At 43.2% G+C, this 22865-nt stretch overlaps 2 protein-coding genes across 2 annotated transcripts; one reads left to right on the top strand and one right to left on the bottom strand.

Moving 5' to 3' along the window:
- Window positions 1–1112: 1112 nt before the first annotated feature.
- bbs1 (Bardet-Biedl syndrome 1) lies at window positions 1113–9793 on the top strand. Its single transcript, XM_084140447.1, has 17 exons — window positions 1113–1268; window positions 1851–1924; window positions 2124–2158; window positions 2356–2628; window positions 2876–2922; window positions 3188–3226; window positions 3338–3410; window positions 3510–3641; window positions 3905–4011; window positions 7123–7243; window positions 7362–7520; window positions 7753–7822; window positions 7964–8122; window positions 8285–8418; window positions 8543–8677; window positions 8825–8911; window positions 9050–9793. The coding sequence occupies exons 1-17, from the start codon at window positions 1240–1242 to the stop codon at window positions 9134–9136; spliced, it is 1761 nt and encodes a 586-aa protein (XP_083996573.1). The 5' UTR covers window positions 1113–1239; the 3' UTR covers window positions 9137–9793.
- A 192-nt stretch (window positions 9794–9985) lies between these two features.
- On the bottom strand, window positions 9986–21255 carry LOC311099708 (calpain-1 catalytic subunit). The gene is made up of 22 exons (XM_084140448.1): window positions 20983–21255; window positions 20331–20643; window positions 20152–20221; window positions 18159–18277; window positions 17117–17250; window positions 16853–17021; window positions 16127–16210; window positions 15954–16039; window positions 15710–15784; window positions 15408–15568; window positions 15164–15324; window positions 15053–15064; window positions 14692–14903; window positions 14548–14587; window positions 14370–14435; window positions 14240–14297; window positions 14081–14145; window positions 13905–13973; window positions 11028–11106; window positions 10513–10629; window positions 10366–10424; window positions 9986–10165 (listed from the first exon to the last, which is right to left on the bottom strand). Exons 2-22 carry the CDS (start codon window positions 20598–20600, stop codon window positions 10139–10141), a joined length of 2133 nt encoding a protein of 710 aa, XP_083996574.1. The 5' UTR covers window positions 20601–20643; window positions 20983–21255; the 3' UTR covers window positions 9986–10138.
- Window positions 21256–22865: the final 1610 nt, after the last annotated feature.

A 22865-nucleotide genomic window follows, 5' to 3' on the forward strand; every position in this document is an offset into this window, starting at 1 on the left:
ATGATGAAAATTACAGGCCTCTCTCATCTTTTTAAGTGGGAGAACTTGCACAATTGGTGGCTGACTAAATACTTTTTTCCCCCACTGTATTAATGCCAAAATAACATGCAAAACAGGCATTTCTGCTAAAAATGTTGGCCTCAAAACAGGTTCTGCCCCACCTGCCCTGAATGACAGGTCACCACTGCAGATATTGACAATCCATGCCTCAATTGTCTCAAGGCTTAAAAATCCTTCTTTAACCTGTCTCCTCCCCTTCATCTACACTGATTGGAGTGGATTTAACAAGTCGCATCAATAAGGGATCATACCTTTCACCCAGTGGTGTAAAATACTTAAGTAAAAATACTTTAAAGTCCTACTTAAGTAGTTTTTTGGGGTATCTGTACTTTACTATTTATATTTTTGGCAACTTTTACTTTTACTTCACTACATTCCTAAAGAAGATAATGTACTTTTTACTCCATACATTTTCCCTGACACCCTAAAATACTCGTTACATTTTGACAGGAAAATGGTCCAATTCACACACTTATCAAGAGAACATCCATTGTCATCCCTACTGCTTCTGATGTGGCAGACTCACTAAACACAAATGCTTTGTTTGTAAATTATGTCTGAGTGTTGGAGTGTGCCCCTGGCTATCTGTCAATTAAAAAATAAATAAAGTGCTGTCTAGTTTGCTTAATATAAGGAATTTGAAATGATTTATACTTTTACTTTTACTTTTGATACTTAAGTACATTTTAGCAATTCCATTTACTTTTGATACTTAAGTATATTTAAAACCAAATACTTTTAGACTTTTACTCAAGTAGTATTTTACTGGGTGACTTTTATTTTTACTTGAGTAATTTTCTATTAAGGTATCTTTACTTTTACTCAAGTATGACCATTTAGTACTTTTTCCACCACTGCTTTCACTTTGAATTCACCTGGTCAGTTTGTCATGGAAAGAGAAGTTCCTAATGTTTTGTGTACTCGGTGTGTACGATCAAAGACCGCGATTTCACAGAGTAGCGTTTAAGAAGCGGAACGATTTATTGAGGAATTTGTTAAGGAATCTTTTCTCCGTTGCTCCTTCCTTGCTGCCATAGAAACGGAAAAGCCGATCAGATGATTAATGCTAACGTAAACAAGCAGGCAAGCTAACGTTAGCCAGCTAGCTACCTCAGTGGCAAAACAATTTTGCATCACAGGATATCCTTACAATATTAATTGAGGAATATCATATTGGTCATGCCTTCACTCTCACAGATGAAAGAAAAGTAAGTTACGCTAGCTAGCTACAGGAACGCAAACCTTTCAGCTAACGTTTCGTTAACGTTAGCTAGCTACGTCTAGCATGCTAACGTTAGCCAGCAAGCCAGCTAGCTAACGTTAGCAGGATATCAAGCAAGCCAACTTTGCTATCACTAGCTAGCTAATCGCATTAGCTAGTTAGCTACCCACTTTGCAAAAAACTGGTTGAATCAATGTTGTTTCCACATCATTTCAACAACAAAAAATATATGAAATGACGTTGAATCAACGTAGAAAACTGATTGGATTAGCAAAAAGTCATACATTTAAGGGAATTTCGTCTTTTTTTCACGCAACTTTAACCTAAATTCTATGACATAGTGACCTGTTTTGTCGAATTTACGTTGAATTCACATTAGTTGACAATTAAACGAAATGTACATCAACACTAAGTTAGACGTTGAAATGACGCCTGTGCCCAGTGGTAAATGTAAAGAAATCCCAGCGACGCTGGCTAGCTGTCAAACGTTATTTCTATGCTTGCTAAATTATGGTTGAAAAGTCGTTGCCTTGCTTAAAAACCATAACGTTACTCTGTCTCTTAACAGCTCTGAGACCAGTAAATGGTTAGATGCACACTACGATCCAGTGGCCAATCTCTATACTTTTTCATCTTGCATCGGTAAGATTTCACCTTAGCTACCACCCATTTCTAATTTCTGTCACTAGCCTTGTTAAATGTAGCCTTGTTAAATGTACATTTGCTCTAATTTTGATGCTATACATCTTGTCTGTACATACATATTTATTAATATCTATAAATAAATCCGCTATTTTCTCAGACAATGAATTTACCCGTGGCCTGTGTATTTCTTATACAGCTCTTGCAGACCTGCATGGGGATGGTGAGAATAAGGTAAGAATAATGTTGCTACACTTGCTATAAGCGATTTCTTAATCTGCCTCTAATCCTTTTTCTCATAGGAAGAAGCTCTTTGTGCATGTTTTTTGGTTGACTCATTTTGTTCTGTGGGTGCGTGTACGTGTGGTGTTTGATTAGTGTGCCTGTGATTTCTGTGTACAAGATGAACATTGTCCTTCTTTCTGTTTTAGTTGGTGGTGGGGGACCTGGGAACTGGTTCATGCAACATGAAGCTGAAGGTGTACCGTGGAACTGGCCTGATGAGTGAGAACACGTTGCTTGACCTGCCCACTGGCTTGGTTTCTTTCCTCATGGACCAGCATGAGCCACGCACGCCTGCCATCGCTGTAGCTTCCGGCCCCTTCATCTATGTCTATAAAAACCTTCGGCCCTACTTCAAGTTCACTCTCCCTCCATTAGAGGTCAATGCCCTGGAACAGGACGTATGGAACCAGGCAAGGGAGGTGAGTGGAGCTGCAAAGATTTCAGCAAACAAAACAATAAAAAAAAGTTAATTATGTTGTAATTTCCCTCTGCACTGTTAGAGCAACAACTTTTGAGCTGTTTTCAATTTTGGCCTGCTGTACTTTATGCGACACCTTTTTGTTTCTCTGAATTGGCGGGTTTTACGCACCAGCCACGCTTCTGGGAGAGCACCATGGTTCTCTTTTGATTGGCCTGCTGTACTAATAACCCTTCTCTTTTCTTAAGGACATGATTGACCCATTGAGCTTGAAGGAAATGTTGGAGGGCATCCGGTAAGTTTCTGCTAATAGCATGCGTCGAGTTATGTTCCCAATTGACTGTTGATTGTGTGTTTGGGGGAAATACTTATTTTATTTTATTGCCAATGCTTGATTATCTGACCGTCTTAAAAATATATATGAAACCATTCAAAAGACTGTACGATGATCAAAACAGGTTACTCGTGCCACATCCAAAGTACACTGACAAAATGGCATTATGATCATGGATTAGGATCAGGGTCATGGTATTAATTAGTACTACTTTCCTGCTTTCTAGAGACAAAGCTGATGTTCCACTCTCCGTCAGATCTTTGAGGTAACAACTCAGTTGGATAAGTAACTCTGGTTGTTTGTGTGAGTGGAGTGCCGTCTGATACTGGATCAGACTGAAGTTTCATATCACCATTGTTCCCTTTTACCTGTCAAGGTTCCTCATGTTGGACCCACAAGACATGGAGGCTTTTGTGAACCTTCATAAGGCGCAGCCAATACGAAGACAGGTAGCCTTCCTCACAGCAGTGATTGACTTGAGCAATGTGACATACACACACACACACACACACACACACACAGAGTCAACTGTTTGTATGTGCTCTTAGACTGTTATTACATGCATCGGCACCCTGAAGAAGAACATGGCTGATGAGGATGCAGTCAGCTGTCTGGTTATTGGCACTGAGAGTAAAGATGTCTATATCCTGGACCCTGAGGCCTTCACCATCCTCTCCAAGGTATGTTCAATTCACAAAGAGGAATTTACAATAACAGATCAATCATTGGTTAGATGTGATATGGGAGGAAGAGCGTGACAGTGGCTAGTGTAAGAGGGGCTTTTGCTTCAATTCCATGCACACATTTGTATGACACTAACCTGGATAAATAAAGGTTAAAACATTTATTGTTGTTGAATTATCCAGGTTCAGTCATGTTGTTGAATTCATCTGGTTTACTCTCTCCATTCCCTCTGTTGACATCCATATTCTTGTTGCCACAGATGTCCCTCCCCAGTTCTCCCACGCAAATGGATGTGACTGGTCAGTTTGATGTGGAGTTCCGGATCACTGTGGCCTGTCGCAATGGGAATATCTACATCCTCCGCAGGTATGGGAACCACCGACCAAAAAATACCTTTCTCTATGACCCTTTACAGACAGACTTTACAGTATGTTGCCTGTAAAAAGAAATCTGGCAATGTTTTTGTAGAACCCAATTCATACAGTCCCATTTTACCACATTCTTGCCGGGATAAGCCTTTTATATCTCCTGTGCACATGCCAGCAAGTTTAGGAGTGGGAGCATAGCTGCAGGAAGTAGGGGCATAGCTGCAGGAAGTAGGGGTGCTGAGGGTGCTGCAGCACCCCCTGAAAAATCTGGAAGAAGAAAAATATATATACAAAATGTAATAATAATACTTTTTTTAACGTACATTTTTTCTCGCACAAAAGTAGTGCACTGCGCCTTTACTAGGTATTAGCGGAATGATATAGCCGTCTGTAGCACGGGCCACATTTTTTTTTCTACTTTCAGAGTATCTTCATCAGGATACCGATAGAAAATAATAGCAATCTATATTTTTCAAAAGCATGTGAGTCTCGTGTTCATATTTCACAACATCCTCGGGCTTTTGGAGCAAAATAATAGGCCTACTCTTGATTTAGGATACATTATAGCATGTTAAATGTTTCTGATCAGTGATAGATGAACACTTGATTTAGGATACATTATTGCATGCTAAATGTTTCTGATCAGTGATAGATGAACACTTGATTTAGGATACATTATAGCATGTTAAATGTTTCTGATCAGTGATAGATGAACACTTGATTTAGGATACATTATTGCATGCTAAATGTTTCTGATCAGTGATAGATGAACACTTGATTTAGGATACATTATTGCATGCTAAATGTTTCTGATCAGTGATAGATGAACACTTGATTTAGGATACATTATTGCATGTTAAATGTTTCTGATCAGTGATAGATGAACACTTGATTTAGGATACATTATTGCATGCTAAATGTTTCTGATTGATGATAGATGAACACTTGATTTAGGATACATTATTGCATGCTAAATGTTTCTGATAGATGAACACTTGATTTAGGATACATTATTGCATGCTAAATGTTTCTGATCGATGATAGATGAACACTTGATTTAGGATACATTATTGCATGCTAAATGTTTCTGATCGATGATAGATGAACACTTGATTTAGGATACATTATTGCATGCTAAATGTTTCTGATCGATGATAGATGAACACTTGATTTAGGATACATTATTGCATGCTAAATGTTTCTGATCGATGATAGATGAACACTTGATTTAGGATACATTATAGCATGTTAAATGTTTCTGATCATTGATAGATGAACACTTGATTTAGGATACATTATTGCATGCTAAATGTTTCTGATCAGTGATAGATGAACACTTGATTTAGGATACATTATAGCATGCTAAATGTTTCTGATCAGTGATAGATGAACACTTGATTTAGGATACATTATTGCATGTTAAATGTTTCTGATCAGTGATAGATGAACACTTGATTTAGGATACATTATTGCATGCTAAATGTTTCTGATCAGTGATAGATGAACACTTGATTTAGGATACATTATTGCATGCTAAATGTTTCTGATCGATGATAGATGAACACTTGATTTAGGATACATTATAGCATGTTAAATGTTTCTGATCAGTGATAGATGAACACTTGATTTAGGATACATTATTGCATGCTAAATGTTTCTGATCAGTGATAGATGAACACTTGATTTAGGATACATTATTGCATGTTAAATGTTTCTGATCAGTGATAGATTAACACTTGATTTAGGATACATTATTGCATGCTAAATGTTTCTGATTGATGATAGATGAACACTTGATTTAGGATACATTATTGCATGCTAAATGTTTCTGATCAGTGATAGATGAACACTTGATTTAGGATACATTATTGCATGTTAAATGTTTCTGATCAGTGATAGATGAACACTTGATTTAGGATACATTATTGCATGCTAAATGTTTCTGATCGATGATAGATGAACACTTGATTTAGGATACATTATTGCATGCTAAATGTTTCTGATCGATGATAGATGAACACTTGATTTAGGATACATTATAGCATGTTAAATGTTTCTGATCAGTGATAGATGAACACTTGATTTAGGATACATTATTGCAATCGAATAGATGAGCTACCACCTCTACTTATTTGCCCAGACAGAGAATTAACCAAATATACAGATGGAGATTCAGTGAAACAAAATCACATTGATTGATTAAGACAAGTCACAGGCTTTTTGGTTGGGAGTAGGCCTAGGCTGCTAAGCGACTGCAAGTGAAAAGCAAAATAATCAAATTGTTAATTAGACTACGTGCAGTAACATGCTGGCAAAATGTTCTGATCAGTGTTAATAAATGAGCCTAGACAAGATGATCATCAGCAGCACTCAACTCAACTTAGCTAACATTTCAACAGTCTAATTGTAGCCTAACCAATATCCAAATGGAGATTCAGTAAAAAAGTCAAATCTGACATTGGTTTATCAAGAGTCCCCACACTTGTCTCAAAGCTGCGCAAAACGATGCTGAAATTGTTGAACACATGCAGGGTACCCTACTTTATTCCAGTATGTTGGTCATTCAGTGATATTTATTCCCACAGTCATTCTTTATGGATCCATCCAGTTGTGGTTAAGAAAACAGTGCATGTGGTGGGCAATCCAAAGAGATGGGTGAAGTGACATGCCTCGCAAAGTTTACAACTGCCAGGATAGTAGTAACAGGGCGCTGCCTAGCAACCATCAAGAGCTCAAGAGCGTAGTGCATGCCAATGACGCCTCAGCATTACTAAGCCGTAGGCAGAACTTTATCGCAATCATGACTAGGTCGGTTCGCGGAAATAAAAGATTCGGCTTTGATACCGACAACACTATTCAGAGATAAAGAAAAGGTGGAAGAAAGTTGTCGGGAAAACATCTTGGTTTGAAAGTTGTATGTTTTGAGGCTGAAGTCGCACATTGGCCTTCCATATGGATGACCCCTGTCCTATGGATGACCCTCCCCCAAAACTTTAAAAGTTTAAAAGTATTACATCTGGCCTGAGTGTATTACTGCCAGCCAATGTTTATTTTCGGAGGATGCAAGGGAAATAGCTGGATGCCATTTTGTTGTGCTCTGTCTTTGCAGGGAGTCCCCCAAGCCCAAGTACTGTATTGAGCTGTCTTCTCACCCTGTGGGGCTGGTGAGGATGGGGAAGAATGTGGTGGTGGGCTGTGCCCAGGAGACCCTGCAGGGCTTCACACAGAAGGTAGGTAACACCCTCTCTCACCTACACTCAGTCAATTCAGTAGAAACTGCAGCTGTGTGATGTGATCGTTGGAAGAGGCCTGAGTGTGTGTGTGTCCTGTCCTGTCCTCTGTGTCCAGGGGAAGAAGCTGTGGACGGCCTGCCTGCCTGCCCCTGTCACTACCATGGGTGTGATGGACCTCCCCACCAGGGGCTTCCAGGCGGTGTTAGTGGGTCTGGCTAACTGTGAGGTCCACATCTACAGGGACAAAAACCTCATTAGCACCATCAAGACTCCGGTAAGACGCCATGGCTAGACAGGCCAAAAGCTAACCAATAGGTTAGTAGCTACTTGATTCTGATGAAACAGACTCTTTAGAAACAGATTCACATGCTTATTTCCTGCTTGTTTTAGTTTTATCTGGACTTGGCACCCCAACAAAATCCTATGTTTTTGAAAGGTGATTAGGTTTGCTAGGTTTGTACCCCACTGTCATGATTAGTTCTGACTGTCAGTCCTCTGTGTTCCAGGATGTAGTGACCAGCATTTGCTTTGGGAGATATGGACGAGAAGACGGAACCCTTATAATGACCACCAAAGGTACATATTACCTGTTCATTTAGGATGGATTTGAAGTCTTGTTTAAAAGAGGGTCCTCTAGTCTAGGATGCTTAGTACAATGGACAGATGATGAAATGAAGCCCCGTGCCTGATTTCAGTGTGTGTCCCTGTGTTTTGTAGGAGGGGGTCTGATAGTAAAGATCCTGAAGAGGACAGCTGTGTTTGATGACAGGGACTCTGCCCCAGGCCCCCCTCTGGCACAAAGCATCCGCCTCAATATCCCCAAGAAGACCAAGTTGTACGTGGACCAAACCATGAGGGAACGGGAGAATGCTGTGGGTACGTATGTCCAACCAGAACTGTAGTCTAGCCTGGCCAGTGGCCACAACCTCCAGACTGAACAATGGTTTGCTTGTTTCTCAGCAGTTTTTGGAGAGAGTTTTGGGGTCTTGGGTTTGTGGGTCAATTTTTGATGTTCGGTTTGGGCCATGTGTTTTCCAGCAATGCACAGGGCCTTCCAGATGGACCTGAGTCGTCTGCGTCTGGCTGCAGCGAGGGCCTACGTTAAAGCCCTAGAGTCCAGCCTTACACCCATGTCCTCCAGCCTGTCTGAGCCTCTCAAGATGAACGCAGTGGTGAGTCTGATGTCCTGGTGTATGAGGGAATGTGAGTGTCTCTAATAGAATCCCAGCGATGGTTTAGCACACAGTCAGAACTCCTGGTGGAGTCTCTCTCCTCCTGTCGTCCTGTCTGTGTTAGGTGCAGGGCCTGGGCCCGTCCTTCAAGCTAACTCTGAACATCCAGAACACAGCTGCATGCCGTCCTGTCATGAACTTGGCCATCAGCTTCCTGTATGACGAGAGCCTGTACAGTATGAGGACAGCCTTCTTCAAGGTGACCTTCCTTTTAATCCATCATGTATCATCAGCTGAAAAGTGACATTTACTGTACACCTCACTAATGTCGCTGGGTAGTTTATATACATTCTTTCACTTTGGCTAATAGCCTGAATATTATTGAATGTGTTCAATCTCTCCACAGATCCCCCTACTGGTTCCTGGGCTCAACTACCCTATTGACACATTTGTGGAGTGCCTGAGTGATAAAGGAATCTCTGACATCATCAAAGTATGCATTTCATTTCTCTGTTACTCTATTTTTCCATTAGGTAACTTCACTGTGTAGCCATTTCAGTGCCTCCTTGAACATAAAACCTATGTGAGAGTAGAAGGTAAGCTGTTGTTGACACACGTTGTGTAATTACAGGTGTTTGTGCTGCGAGAGGGCAAGAGTGCACCCCTGCTGACTGCCCATATCAACATGCCCGTCAGTGAGGGACTGGCACTCAACTGAGAGAGAGAGAGAGAGAGAGAGAGAGAGAGAGAGAGAGAGAGAGAGAGAGAGCATCATCTTCAGTTCCTGGGCTGGCTGCTATGCGCTCACCATGTGCTTCTAGCGCCCTCTAGTGGCTGGGCTGACTCAAGGTGACTGGGACGTTAACAGGAGCAGCCTGTGTTTGCCCCAGAGGTTGTTAAAAGCCATGTGTAGCATATGTAAGGTAGGTGAAGATGTAGGGATATTTGTCCTTAGAGGAAACTCCATGGAGAGAAATGGGTTTAGAATTGAATCACAGGATTTAAAATTCAAATGTAAGTGAAATTGTAAGCTGTGTGTTGGTGGATAGAGATGTCAGGACAATTATGGTAGTTTTGAATACAAGTGTATATAAAGTCATTATATTTATATATAAATAAGCATTATTTATTGCTCTTTTAAAGTTTGTTAAATAATTGCCGGGAAAAAACAGATTTGTGCTGCTCATTTCTTAATGTTTGACGTTCAGATTATGACAGAGGATAATGGCTACATGTTCAGATGTTTCAATCATTGCACTTTATTTTCAAAAATGAAAGATAATAAAAATCCATACATTCCTGAGAAGTGCAGAGGTATCCAGAAAGAGTTGGCTTTTCAAACACTTTAAATGTACTTAATAAAACCTTAAATGTCTGTTTTATTTTCTCTATTTTTCAAGGCATTTTTGTCATTGAGGTTAGAATATCTGTTTTGTTATTCTCAAACTAAGGCTTTATGATTGACTTCTGGCAGAATATAAATCCAACAACTTGTTTAAAAAACAAGTTGATCACAGGTTTATTTTTATTATTTTTAATATATAAAATGAAAAAGTCAGGCAAAGGCAACGTTCAAAAGCATTTATGTGTTCTCCTCGACCTGTTTTAGAACCACAACTAGTCACATTTAAGACAATATTCTATGGCCGTTGTAATGCATAGTTGGAGTCGGGGTGACGCCACAAACAGAAGCTGTAGCAGGCCAGGGCCATCCATATGTCTAGGCAAACATGGTGAGGGAGATCCACTAGAGGAAAGAGGGCAAAGACTTTACCAACACCTCATAACACATTTAACAGCTTAAAGTAGTCACACTTCAATGACACCAGTAAAACATTGATAGAGAAAGGAACAGTTGTGTCTGGGCTCAAAAGCAGTTTGACGTTAAAACTCCACAAGCTGCTCTCCCTCAAAATAAGAAGACAGTTTCTGATGGTTGTGACATACCTGGAAGAAGCTGAAGGATACCACCCCATCTACATCAGTGTCCATTTCTTTAAAGGTCTCTAGAATGGTGAACAGAGAGTGGTTATATCTACTGGTAGTAGCATTATCAGAGGTATCACTGCTGTATTCGAGATGAAGTCAACTCACTGAACATGGTCTCCAGGCGGATGAGACAGTTTACAAAGTTATCAAAGTCCACGTTCAGGTCTTCCTTTGCATAGCGCAGGATGATGAGTTGGAACAAGTGGTTGGTCAACTTGAAGCCTGACATAGAGAAAGGGACAGTGGGTGAACAGCACATCAAACACAGCTCTTATGATATCTCACCTAGACAACTAGTCTTATCAGCAAAACTATTTTAGGCTTTTTGCCTGGTTACACAAACGGGTAGCTTGTCATGGTAGTACTAGGTAGAGACTGGTCTCCTGTTGGATAAAGTGACCAGGGGCAGAGCTGGTCATGTTATTATGCACTTAAAAGGGCTCTATTCAATACGTACTTGCGGAAGGTCAACGTTACAGTTTGATTGAAATTTAAAGGCAATGTTCTGGCATTAGAGAAGACTGCATTCACAGTAAACGCACAGTCAACTCAGTGTTGGTTATATTATTGTGCTTTATACATTTAGTGAGGATGCTACTAGAACAGTAATAAAACAGTACCAGCTGATTCCAGTGCCATCCGCATTTCATAGGAGCTCATGGTGCCAGATTTATCCAGGTCAAACTTCCTAAACACAGTCTTATGTGGTGGAGGAGAGAGAGAAAGGAGTGGAGAGAGGTTATTAACACAGTCTGATGACGCAGATGCTAACACAGTCAGGTTATTAACACAGTCAGATGACGCAGATGCTAAGCTACAGGACTGTTTTGCTAGCACAGACTGGAACATGTTCCGGGATTCTTCAGACAGCATTGAGGAGTACACCACATCAGTCACTGGCTTCATCAATAAGTGCATCAATGATGTCGTCCCCACAGTGACCGTACGTACATACCCCAACCAGAAGCCATGGATTACATGAAACATCCGCACTGAGCTAAAGGGTAGAGCTGCCGCTTTCAAGGAACGGGACTCTAACCCGGACGCTTATAAGAAATCCCGCTATGACCTCCGACGAACCATCAAACAGGCAAAGAGTCAATACAGGACTAAGATTGAATCGTACTACACTGGCTCTGATGCTCGTCGGATGTGGCAGGGCTTGAAAACTATTACAGACTACAAAGGGAAGCACAGACACGAGCTGCCCAGTGACACAAGCCTACCAGATGAGCTAAACCACTTCTATGCTCGCTTCGAGGCAAGCAACACTGAAGCATGCATGAGAGCACCAGCTGTTCCGGATGACTATGTGATCACGCTCTCCGTACCCGATGTGAGTAAGACTTTTAAGCAGGTCAACATTCACAAGGCCGCAGGGCCAGACGGATTACCAGGACGTGTACTCCGAGCATGTGCTGACCAACTGGCAAGTGTCTTCACTGACATTTTCAACATGTCTCTGACTGAGTCTGTAATACCAACATGTTTCAAGCAGACCACCATAGTCCCCATGCCCAAGGACTCTAAGATAACCTGCCTAAATGACTACCGACCCGTAGCACTGACGTCTGTAGCCATGAAGTGCTTTGAAAGGCTGGTCATGGCTCACATCAACAGCATTATCCCAGAAACCCTAGACCCACTCCAATTTGCATACCGCCCCAACAGATACACAGATGATGCAATCTCTATTGCACTCCACACTGCCCTTTCCCACCTGGACAAGAGGAACACCTACGTGAGAATGCTATTCATTGACTACAGCTCAGCATTCAACACCATAGTGCCCTCTAAGCTCATCACTAAGCTAAGGATCCTGGGACTAAACACCTCCCTCTGCAACTGGATCCTGGACTTCCTGACGGGCCGCCCCCAGGTGGTAAGGGTAGGTAACAACACATCTGCCACACTGATCCTCAACACGGGGGCCCCTCAGGGGTGCGTGCTCAGTCCCCTCCTGTACTCTCTGTTCACCCATGACTGCATGGCCAGGCACGACTCCAACACCATCATTAAGTTTGCCGACGACACAACAGTGGTAGGCCTGATCACCGACAACGATGAGACAGCCTATAGGGAGGAGGTCAGAGACCTGGCCGTGTGGTGCCAGGACAACAACCTCTCCCTCAACGTGACCAAGAAAAAGGAGATGATTGTGGACTACAGGAAAAAAAAAGAGGACTGAGCATGCCCCCATTCTCATCGACGGGGCTGTAGTGGAACAGGTTGAGAGCTTCAAGTTCCTTGGTGTCCACATCACCAACGAACTATCATGGTCCAAACACACCAAGACAGTCGTGAAGAGGGCACGACAAAGCCTATTCCCCCTCAGGAGACTGAAAAGACTTGGCATGGGTCCTCAGATCCTCAAAAAATTCTACAGCTGCACCATCGAGAGCATCCTGACTGGTTGCATCACCGCCTGGTATGGCAACTGCTTGGCCTCCGACCGCAAGGCACTACAGAGGGTAGTGCGTACGGCCAAGTACATCACTGGGGCCAAGCTTCCTGCCATCCAGGACCTCTATACCAGGCGGTGTCAGAGGAAGGCCCTCAAAATTGTCAAAGACTCCAGCCACCCTAGTCATAGACTGTTCTCTCTGCTACCGCACGGCAAGCGGTACCGGAGTGCCAAGTCTAGGTCCAAAAGACTTCTCAACAGCTTCTACCCCCAAGCCATAAGACTCCTGAACAGCTAATCATGGCTACCCGGACTATTTGCACTGCCCCCCCACCCCATCCTTTTTACGCTGCTGCTACTCTGTTAATTATTTATGCATAGTCACTTTAACTCTACCCACATGTACATATTACCTCAACTACCTCAACTAGCCGGTGCCCCCGCACATTGACTCTGCAACGGTACCCCCCTGTATATATATAGCCTCCCTACTGTTACTTTATTTTACTTCTGTTCTTTTTTTTCTCAACACTTTTTTTGTTGTTGTTTTATTTTTACTTTTTTTGTTAAAAATAAATGCACTGTTGGTTAAGGGCTGTAAGTAAGCATTTCACTGTAATGTCTGCACCTGTTGTATTCGGCGCATGTGACCAATAAAATTTGATTTGATTTGATGTGGTGGAGGAGAGAGAGAAAGGAGTGGAGAGAGGTTATTAACACAGTCTGACGTGGTGGAGGAGAGAGAGAAAGGACTGACTTGGTGGAGGAAAGGGAGAGCGGTTATTAACAGTCTGACTTGGTGGAGGAAAGGGAGAGAGGTTATTAACAGTCTGACTTGGTGGAGGAGAGGGAGAGCGGTTATTAACAGTCTGACTTGGTGGAGGAAAGGGAGAGAGGTTATTAACAGTCTGACTTGGTGGAGGAGAGGGAGAGCGGTTATTAACAGTCTGACTTGGTGGAGGAGAGGGTGAGAACAGTGGAGAGAGGTTATTTACAAAGGTTGGCAACAGCAAACATGGTGTGGAAATCATACCCAACAATAGCTTGAAAGCTTCGGAGGTCTATTTAGAAGAGTAGGACATGCTGGACTCACCAGGTACCGTTTGATCTTCTCCCACAGCACATGGAACTCTGTCAAGCCCAGCTTCCCGGTGCCGGTGGTCTGTCAAATCAATGTCAAGGACAGACTGAGAGCAATAAAGAGGAAGCACAGTGATGGTTGATGGACACACATCAGGGTGGGTATAAAGAAGTTGTAATTAAGGATACATCCATGAGAGTTATCATGCAACGACAAGCCTCCTTCCCAAAGCCGTCTGTCTTCAGGTCCTTATCTGTGACACAGAAAGTGACAGTGAACACACCATACAAGTCTTCCCTCACATGCCTTTTCCCTTTAACCAAAAGAGATGCCAGTATAACACTCACGCTTGCTGACGATTCTGTTTAGGATGGTCTGAAGCTTGGAGGCACTGATCTCCGTTTCCTGTGAGAATAAAATAAAGTAAGAAAGGACTACAAGTACCATGGATCCCGCCAAAAATGTAGTTTCTCTCACCGTTCCAGCCAGCTGTCTGAAGAGACCCTTGAAGCCTGCATCAATCTGGCTCTCATCCAGCACTATCTGCAGCAGACACACACAGACCGTTTGGCTTTTCTCTCATCTGTACATCTGCTGTATGCTGATTAATCAATAGATTCATCTTGGTTTGAATTAGTTCAAAACCATTTCTCACCTCCTCAGGCAGATCAGCTGTGATGTCATCATCCAATTCCCTGTTAGGAGAGGAGCAAGTCTTTAGCCAGTTTCATTGGCTTAAGCTTTTCATATGTCTCTCTCCCTCTGAACTACCCACCCCACCCCACCACCCTTCACTCACTGGGAGTCGGCTGGCTTTTCAGAGAACACCCTGAGCACAAAGTCTCCGTTCTTCTGGGGCTCGAAGGTGGAGGGGACGATGATGTACTCTCCCTTGGGCAGGCAGAAGCGGGTGCTGACCTCTCTCAGGTTGATGAAGAGCTCTGACCGGGCACTGGAGCTGTGGGTCAGGAAGAAGTCCCTCTTCAGATGCACCCCGGCCCGACCTGTAAACTGTCCAGGAGAGAGGAGGAGGAGAGGAAAGAAGGAAAGAGGATGATAGGAGATGGTACAGAAAGGAGAGGACCAATATTTGTGGGTAGAGATTGCTGTTATGGTCTCATGCAGAGATGGACTCCTAGCATTTCCAGAATGTGTCATACCTCTTCTGGAACCTAGAAGAAAGATAGAAAGGTATTTAAGTCACATCATTCTTACAGATTCTTAACTTGACTGTTACCAAATAAAAATAATTACTGGAGTAAATATCTTGCCTCATAGATGGCGAATCCAATGGTCTCCATGTCTTTCCCCTCACGCCGTTGCCGACGACGATCCTTCTGCATCAGCGCCACCAGGAAGCTGCAACCTGATTGGCCATCTGCGTCTGGGTGCTGAAGGGCCACTTTGAACTGAGGGTTGAGCCAGAACGTTGCTGTAGAGAAGATGGGAAAACATACAAAAACTAATCTATTACTCCTTGTCCCCCTTCTCTCTCAATTCAGTTTCCTAATGTACCTGGGTAGTTCCTGCAACCCCCTGCAGTGCTGCCTCTCCTCCACTCTCCAGGGTAGAGCGCTGAGCTCCACTTCTTCACCTGGCTGGCCTGCAGGGCGTCTGCTGTCAGATTACAGATCTCCAAACGGCTGAACTCACGCAGGAAGTCACGGAATGACATCCTGTGTGGGAGGGTTTATGGGAGAGGCAGAGAGACTGGTCTTGAGGGTACTATTAGCTTAATATTGTGTTAGGATATTTGTATTGGCAAAACAATACCCTAAAAATATAGAATATTAAAAAACTCTTGACAAACTACTTACCAGAACTCTCCATCTTCGCTACGGTTGTACAATCTAGCTCTGACCGATGGTTCAACTCCAGCCCACTCTCTTGAACTGAAACCACAAATAAAGACTGACACATCTCTTAAAATATATATCACCAGCCCAAGTTGACTCAAGACTGAACTTTTCCTGAACTAACTCTTACCCAATTCTCCTCCACCTCATTCCCCTCTCTCCCCATCTCACCTCTATCTCTCTCTCCCTCCACCTCTTCTCTCACTTGTCACTCCAGGCTCCGGTCCACTCCATCTCTCCCCAGGGGTTCCTGATCCGCAGAAGCTTGGTGGGACTTCCTTTAAACTCCACCTAGCCAATAAGCATGAGGTGCTGTCTGTGATAAAACTATATGTGTATTGTTAATCAAAACTTCCATTAGCCAGGTCCTTCACTCACCTCCTCCACACCTGTCACAGAGTAGGCATGGCCTTTCACCAGCTTCTTGAATGTCATCGCCTCCATCTCGAAAACACCAGAGATCTGAGAGAATTCGAGAATGATTTTGTATGGGATCTATATCGCACAAACAAATAGTTTCTTAAAGAATAGTGTGTGTATGTGTGTGTGTTTGTGTTCATGTATGTGAACATGTTTTAACTATACTTGTGGGGACCAGAAGTCTCCACAAGAATAGTAAACTAACAAATATTTGACCAACTGGGGACAATTTGTTAGTCCACACAAGGTCAAATACTATTTCTAGGGGGTTAAGGTTATAATTAGTGTTAGAGTTAGAATTAGGTTTAGGGTTAAAAGCTAGGGTTAGGATTAGGATTAGGAGCTAGGGTTAGTTTTAGGGTTAGGAGCTAGTGTTAAGGTGAGGGTTAAGGTTATAATAATAATATAATATGCCATTTAGCAGACACTTTTATCCAAAGCGACTTACAGTCATGCGTGCATACATTTTTACGTATTGGTGGTCCCGGGGATCGAACCCACTACCCTGGCGTTACAAGCGCCATGCTCTACCAATTGAGCTACAGAGGTTAGGGTTAGGTTTAGAGTTAGGGAATATAGGATTTTGAATGGGACTGAATTGTGTGTCCCCACAAGGTTAGTTATACAAGACTGTGTGTGTGTGTGTGTGTGTGCGTGTGTGTGTGCATGGTGTGTGTTGCTAACATCTATGGAGCATCCCAGCAGGGATCCTCTCTCCACTGCTCTACTGATTATGCTAAATAGGTCTGGATGGGCCTTCTTCAGCTCAAACATCTCTGTCACGCCCCCTGTGAAGTCCTCAAATCCCTCCGATGTACTGCCCCCTGAGAGGGCCTCGTAACAGCCGTTGAGCCTGTAACACAGACAAACAGACAGTTCTGTTATAACAGTTTGTTATGTTGTGTCTGTACACTAAATTGCCTTTTTCTCGCCATCCATTGTCCTTACTTTGCGTAGGCCTTCTCCAGCAGGGCGCTCCAGAACTCTGCCCCCTCTGCTGAGTGGAGGAACAGCAGCTTTCCATCCTTCACTGGCAGCCTGTCATCAATCACCACGTCCACCCACTCCCCAAACTGCCAGAACTACACACCAGGTACACAACATGGGAGACGAGCACAACTGCTACAAAATAGTATTTGGGAAACACACCATACAAATGCAGTAATGTATAACTTCTGTGATTTAAGGATGGTTGTGTTTAATATGCTGCATTCATTGCTGGGAGAGGCTCTGCTGCAGGTTGCCAGGGACAGAGTAGATTGCTTGGCAACAAGACAACTGCAGTTCAGCCGACTCCCCAGAGTGTTTGTCCAAACCCAAAGAGATAAAACAACCGCTGTGCTCTTTCAGTTATGAGTGCACTGCATCTGATGCTAAGTGAGTGCCCCAGATCTTTATCCCTTGCCCTCTCTTTGGGTGGGTGTTAAAGGGGCCAGGCTGGCCGGTGGGCTGCGGGGCTGGCCTGGTGCTCCCTGTAGGAATCTGCCAGCAGGGGGGGCCAGGCCGGCCGGTGGGCTACGGGGCTGGCCTGGTGCTCCCTGTAGGAATCTGCCAGCAGGGTGCTGGTGCAGCCCTGCCCTGCTGTTCTGAGTGACACACTGTTTATGTCCACCTATAAATACTGGCAGTAAATATAGCAGCATGCATGCAGCCTGTGGGGACAGGACTGACTGGAGGAGTTGGGGGTTGTGGGGCAGTGGCACTCCAACCCTGTGCTGGGTAGTGGGGAATTTAGGGTGGAGGGCCAGATCAGTTACAGTAGCTAGTGTATTGTAAAGGTCTGTGCATTTGGGTGTAGAATCTACTGAAATAAAGGGCATGAAATCATAGCAGACCAACTGGATATTGAGCTGGAGATGGGTCAAATATATAAATATGTGGGAAAACAGGAGTAGCTCTGGACAGAACAGGACAGGAAAGGTATAGCCGGGTAAGAGCGGTAAGGACTGATAGGAGTGGTACGGGGGAAGGTGGTGAAGTGTAGAAGTACCTGGAAGTGAAAGATCCCAGCATACTGTTGATGGAAGCTCTGCCCATGGGGCACCACCCGATGCAGTAGAGTCTCATTCAGTGTGAGTGAAGCGATCGCTGCCAGCAGCCAACAGTCACCTGGCACACAGAACATACCACATGACACCTACCACATGACATTACATTAGGTGTGCCTATATAACTTAGCTATGATGATGAAATCATGGTTTGAAAAAACTCAATTTTGAGAAAAGTAGGGGTATTGTCATCATGTAAGTCTCCGTCTCTCTGTTTATCTATCAGTTCCTGTCCTTTCGTCACCATTGCACATACAGTGAGGGAAAAAAGTATTTGATCCCCTGCTGATTTTGTACGTTTGCCCACTGACAAAGAAATTATCAGTCTATAATTTTAATGGAAGGTTTATTTGAACAGCGAGAGACAGAATAACAACAAAGAAATCCATAAAAACGCATGTCAAAAATGTTATAAATTGATTTGCATTTTAATGAGGGAAATAAGTATTTGACCCTTCTGCAAAACATGACTTAGTACTTGGTGGCAAAACCCTTGTTGGCAATCACAGAGGTCAGACGTTTCTTGTAGTTGGCCACCAGGTTTGCACATATCTCAGGAGGGATTTTGTCCCACTCCTCTTTGCAGATCTCATTAAGGTCATTAAGGTTTCGAGGGTGACGTTTGGCAACTCGAACCTTCAGCTCCCTCCACAGATTTTCTATGGGATTAAGGTCTGGAGACTGGCTAGGCCATTCCAGGACCGTAATGTGCTTCTTCTTGAGCCACTCCTTTGTTGCCTTGGCCGTGTGTTTTGGGTCATTGTCATGCTGGAATAACCATCCATGACCCATTTTCAATGCCCTGGCTGAGGGAAGGAGGTTCTCACCCAAGATTTGACGGTACATGGCCCCGTCCATCGTCCCTTTGATGCGGTGAAGTTGTCCTGTCCCCTTAGCAGAAAAACACCCCCAAAGCATAATGTTTCCACCTCCATGTTTGACGGTGGGGATGGTGTTCTTGGGGTCATAGGCAGCATTCCTCCTCCTCCAAACACGGCGAGTTGAGTTGATGCCAAAGAGCTCCATTTTGGTCTCATCTGACCACAACACTTTCACCCAGTTCTCCTCTGAATCATTCAGATGTTCATTGACAAACTTCAGACGGGCATGTATATGTGCTTTCTTGAGCAGGGGGACCTTGCGGGCGCTGCAGGATTTCAGTCCTTCACAGCGTAGTGTGTTACCAATAGTTTTCTTGGTGACTATGGTCCCAGCTGCCTTGAGATCATTGACAAGATCCTCCCGTGTAGTTCTGGGCTGATTCCTCACTGTTCTCATGATCATTGCAACTCCATGAGGTGAGATCTTGCATGGAGCCCCAGGCCGAGGGAGATTGACAGGTCTTTTGTGTTTCTTCCATTTGCGAATAATCGCATCAACTGTTGTCACCTTCTCACCAAGCTGCTTGTCGATGGTCTTGTAGCCCATTCCAGCCTTGTGTAGGTCTACAATCTTGTCCCTGACATCCTTGGAGAGCTCTTTGGTCTTGGCCATGGTGGAGAGTTTGGAATCTGATTGATTGATTGCTTCTGTGGACATGTGTCTTTTATACAGGTAACAAGCTGAGATTAGGAGCACTCCCTTTAAGAGTCTGCTCCTAATCTCAGCTTGTTACCTGTATAAAAGACACCTGGGAGCCAGAAATCTTTCTGATTGAGAGGGGGTCAAATACTTATTTCCCTCATTAAAATGCAAATCAATTTATAACATTTTTGACATGCGTTTTTCTGGATTTTGTTGTTGTTATTCTGTCTCTCACTGTTCAAATAAACCTACCATTAAAATTATAGACTGATCATTTCTTTGTCAGTGGGCAAACGTACAAAATCAGCAGGGGATCAAATACTTTTTTCCCCTCACTGTAGGAGTCCAAAAGCCCAGCTCCATAGCACAGTAGGGCAGAGGTTGGGCACATTGTGGGCAATCTGAACTCACCCAGAGCTCCCTGGCAGACGTCTGTACGCGTGGCTCCGTCTACGATGAAGTGAGGGTCAGAACAGAACTCCTGAGGAACACAGAAAGAGTTTCTACGGGTGAGACAAGTATCAAGATGGATAGGAGCATCTCTGCAGTAGAAAGTTATAACCTGCAGATGTACTGTATCTCTCCCTCACCGTGGGGCGCATCCATCGGACCCCCTGTGTCTTTGCAGAGTGTGACCCCAGCTCCTTGAAGCCCAGCGATGAGGTCTGAGCAGGGAATGCATCATCCTCAAACAGGCGTCTGCTCTGCAGACTGTGGGCCCGGAGACACTCAAAGTCCTGGCCGAAGAACTTCAGGGCCTTGTCATTCTGACCGATGCCCTCATTGCGGTCCCACTGGCTCCTCAAACGAGCAGCCACTCCAGAGGCAAACACAGGCTCAATCACCTGCTCCATAGCCATAGCCTACTCCCCAACTCCACCCAATAAACACTAGGAAATGGAGCTGAATAAGGCGAAAATTGATAATAAGTTATAATTGATGAGAAGGTGCTTACACACACACACACACACACACACACACACACACACACACACATTCACACAGAGAGAGAGAGAGTAACAAAACAGTTATACTCATATTATAGTTAATGTATTTTTTAACACGTAGGGTAAGTCTCAGGCAAATCCTATAAAGCAGTGTTCACCATGTATTGACTGAATGCATCAGATTATTGATAACAAAAGCGACTCAATGCATTTTTGCGAGTGTACGAACACAAACACGTCCATGCATTCATATTGGTCAGATATTACAATAACAATATTATTATTTTTTAAATACCTTACAGACGTGTTTACGCCGTGATTTTTTGGACCGCCACCGTTAAATGCCTCGCCGTGCTTCATTGAACTAAAAGCTGGGTTGGTTTTCTGGCTGCTGCTCAGATTCTCACACCGACCGTCCCATGGAAGATTGCTATAGGCCTGCGCAAAGCATTTGGCATTACTCAGCACATATCTTGCGAATTCAACAAAAAAAAAAAACGTGTTTGATGAGAGGTGCTTTTCCATACACACACCAAATAATATTATATAGCCCAAGTATATTCTAAGATATGAGGTGCAATTTAGCAGGTGGCCTAACTTGATTTGAAACGGATTTGTCAGTCGAATTTATCTAATTAAGGCCACCGAATAAGCATGGGCCATGTAAATATATGATGTCGTTGTAATTTACATGTTTCTGTGAATCCCCTCTTTTCTGGTTACAACAGAACTTCACTAAAATTCTGGCATCAGCTGAGTGGTTTTACTGTAACAATGCCTCCATCTAGTGGCAATAGAGCAGTCATACAGTAACAAGAAAAACCAAGTATTAAATGTTATTGTTGTTTTGACAGTATTATACAATAAAACTAACAGTAAAGTACCGTATTAATTATTTACAGTAAATTGTTCTAAATGGCAATTTACTCTGTGTGATTTTTGCCGTAAACAGTGCACAATACCGTAAATTCCAAAGATGTACACTCCTACCCATTTAGGCCTACTTGTTGAAAATGGCAGATTTGGGCCTAATTTGGAACATAATGTCTGAACAGTAACATACTATACATGACGTCAGAGCTCAGGCGCTGTTTGACAGCGCTGTATGGGTTTTGACTGACTGACAGCAGTTCTGAATTTGAGCAGCGCGCGACAAGAAGTTGTCCCCATCCCTCCCGGTAATTGGGCAACTTTTGCAAACGTTTTCTTGTCTGAGTGAGGGAGATTCTGTAAATTAAGATGACTTGATGTATTTTGAAAAAAGAGACGCTGAGGACTAATCATAAATAAGCTGTGATGTCATACAAGCAAGCCAAACAGTCCAAATGTGCACTTCACATTTCCAAATCATAAAACTCATGTCATATACAGTGTCAAGGTTTATGATCAGTATGTTTGATGTACAGTTACAAGACGACATGGTATCACCATGGGTTGTTCTGAACAGATGAGCCTATGATTGTTTATTGTGAAGAACATTAGCAACCGCACACGCACCTGAATGCACTCATGACTCCTTTCTGTGCGCACAAAAATTACGATTTGTTTATCTGAATTGCTTTGCGAAAGCCTAACACTGTAAGATCGTATTTTATAACTTAGCTAGTGATGTTGCCAATCGAATAAGCTTTCAAATTATGCCCACATGACCCAGATTGCGATTTATAATGGACCGTTTTTGGATTGCGTAAACAACAACAGTAATTGTGTGATGGCGGGTATGCTGGACTGTGTTCCAAACAAAACAAATGCAAGTGTGCTTGCTCTAGTTCTTCAAAGGCAGAGCTAGAAGTAAAGTACCCAATAGTTGAAGACTCTTCTTTGAGTCATAAAAGTGCATTGCAATTGCTTAGGAACTGTCCACACTTTGGAGAGGTGTGTGGCCACTTGGAGACACCAGTTAGTCCTCTCACTCAAACCCTTGTTATTTTTTTGTCTTATGTTGCACCTACCCCACATTTTCCAGGAATAGTCTTATCGTGTTACTGAATGTATCCAGAGTATTTTCAGATTTCGTTATCAACAAATGCGCCAAAAAGTACAGTAAATGTAAAATGCACATAAAAACAACAGTGTAATGTTTGGATTCAGTCTTATGTCAGGTGAACTGTTGTGTACTCACCTTTGGTCTAATAACTTTCCCATTATCTCCAAACTGTTCCCTTTCAATTGCTACCA

This window comes from Coregonus lavaretus, assembly GCF_964263955.1.
Source record: "Coregonus lavaretus genome assembly, chromosome: 24".
Taxonomy (NCBI): Eukaryota; Metazoa; Chordata; class Actinopteri; order Salmoniformes; family Salmonidae; genus Coregonus; species Coregonus lavaretus.

Bases quoted from the DNA above. Each gene is read 5' to 3' on its own strand.
- bbs1 (XM_084140447.1), top strand. From the start codon at position 1,240: ATGCCTTCACTCTCACAGATGAAAGAAAA. The intron at 3,227-3,337 runs GTAACAACTCAG...TTACCTGTCAAG, and splicing joins CTCTCCGTCAGATCTTTGAG to GTTCCTCATGTTGGACCCAC. The intron at 3,411-3,509 runs GTAGCCTTCCTC...ATGTGCTCTTAG, and splicing joins CGCAGCCAATACGAAGACAG to ACTGTTATTACATGCATCGG.
- LOC311099708 (XM_084140448.1), bottom strand. From the start codon at position 20,600: ATGGCTATGGAGCAGGTGATTGAGCCTGTGTTTGCCTCTGGAGTGGCT. The intron at 20,222-20,330 runs GTGAGGGAGAGA...TGTGTTCCTCAG, and splicing joins TCCGATGGATGCGCCCCACG to GAGTTCTGTTCTGACCCTCA. The intron at 13,974-14,080 runs GTATCCTTAATT...TTGATTTGACAG, and splicing joins GCATGATAACTCTCATGGAT to ACCACCGGCACCGGGAAGCT.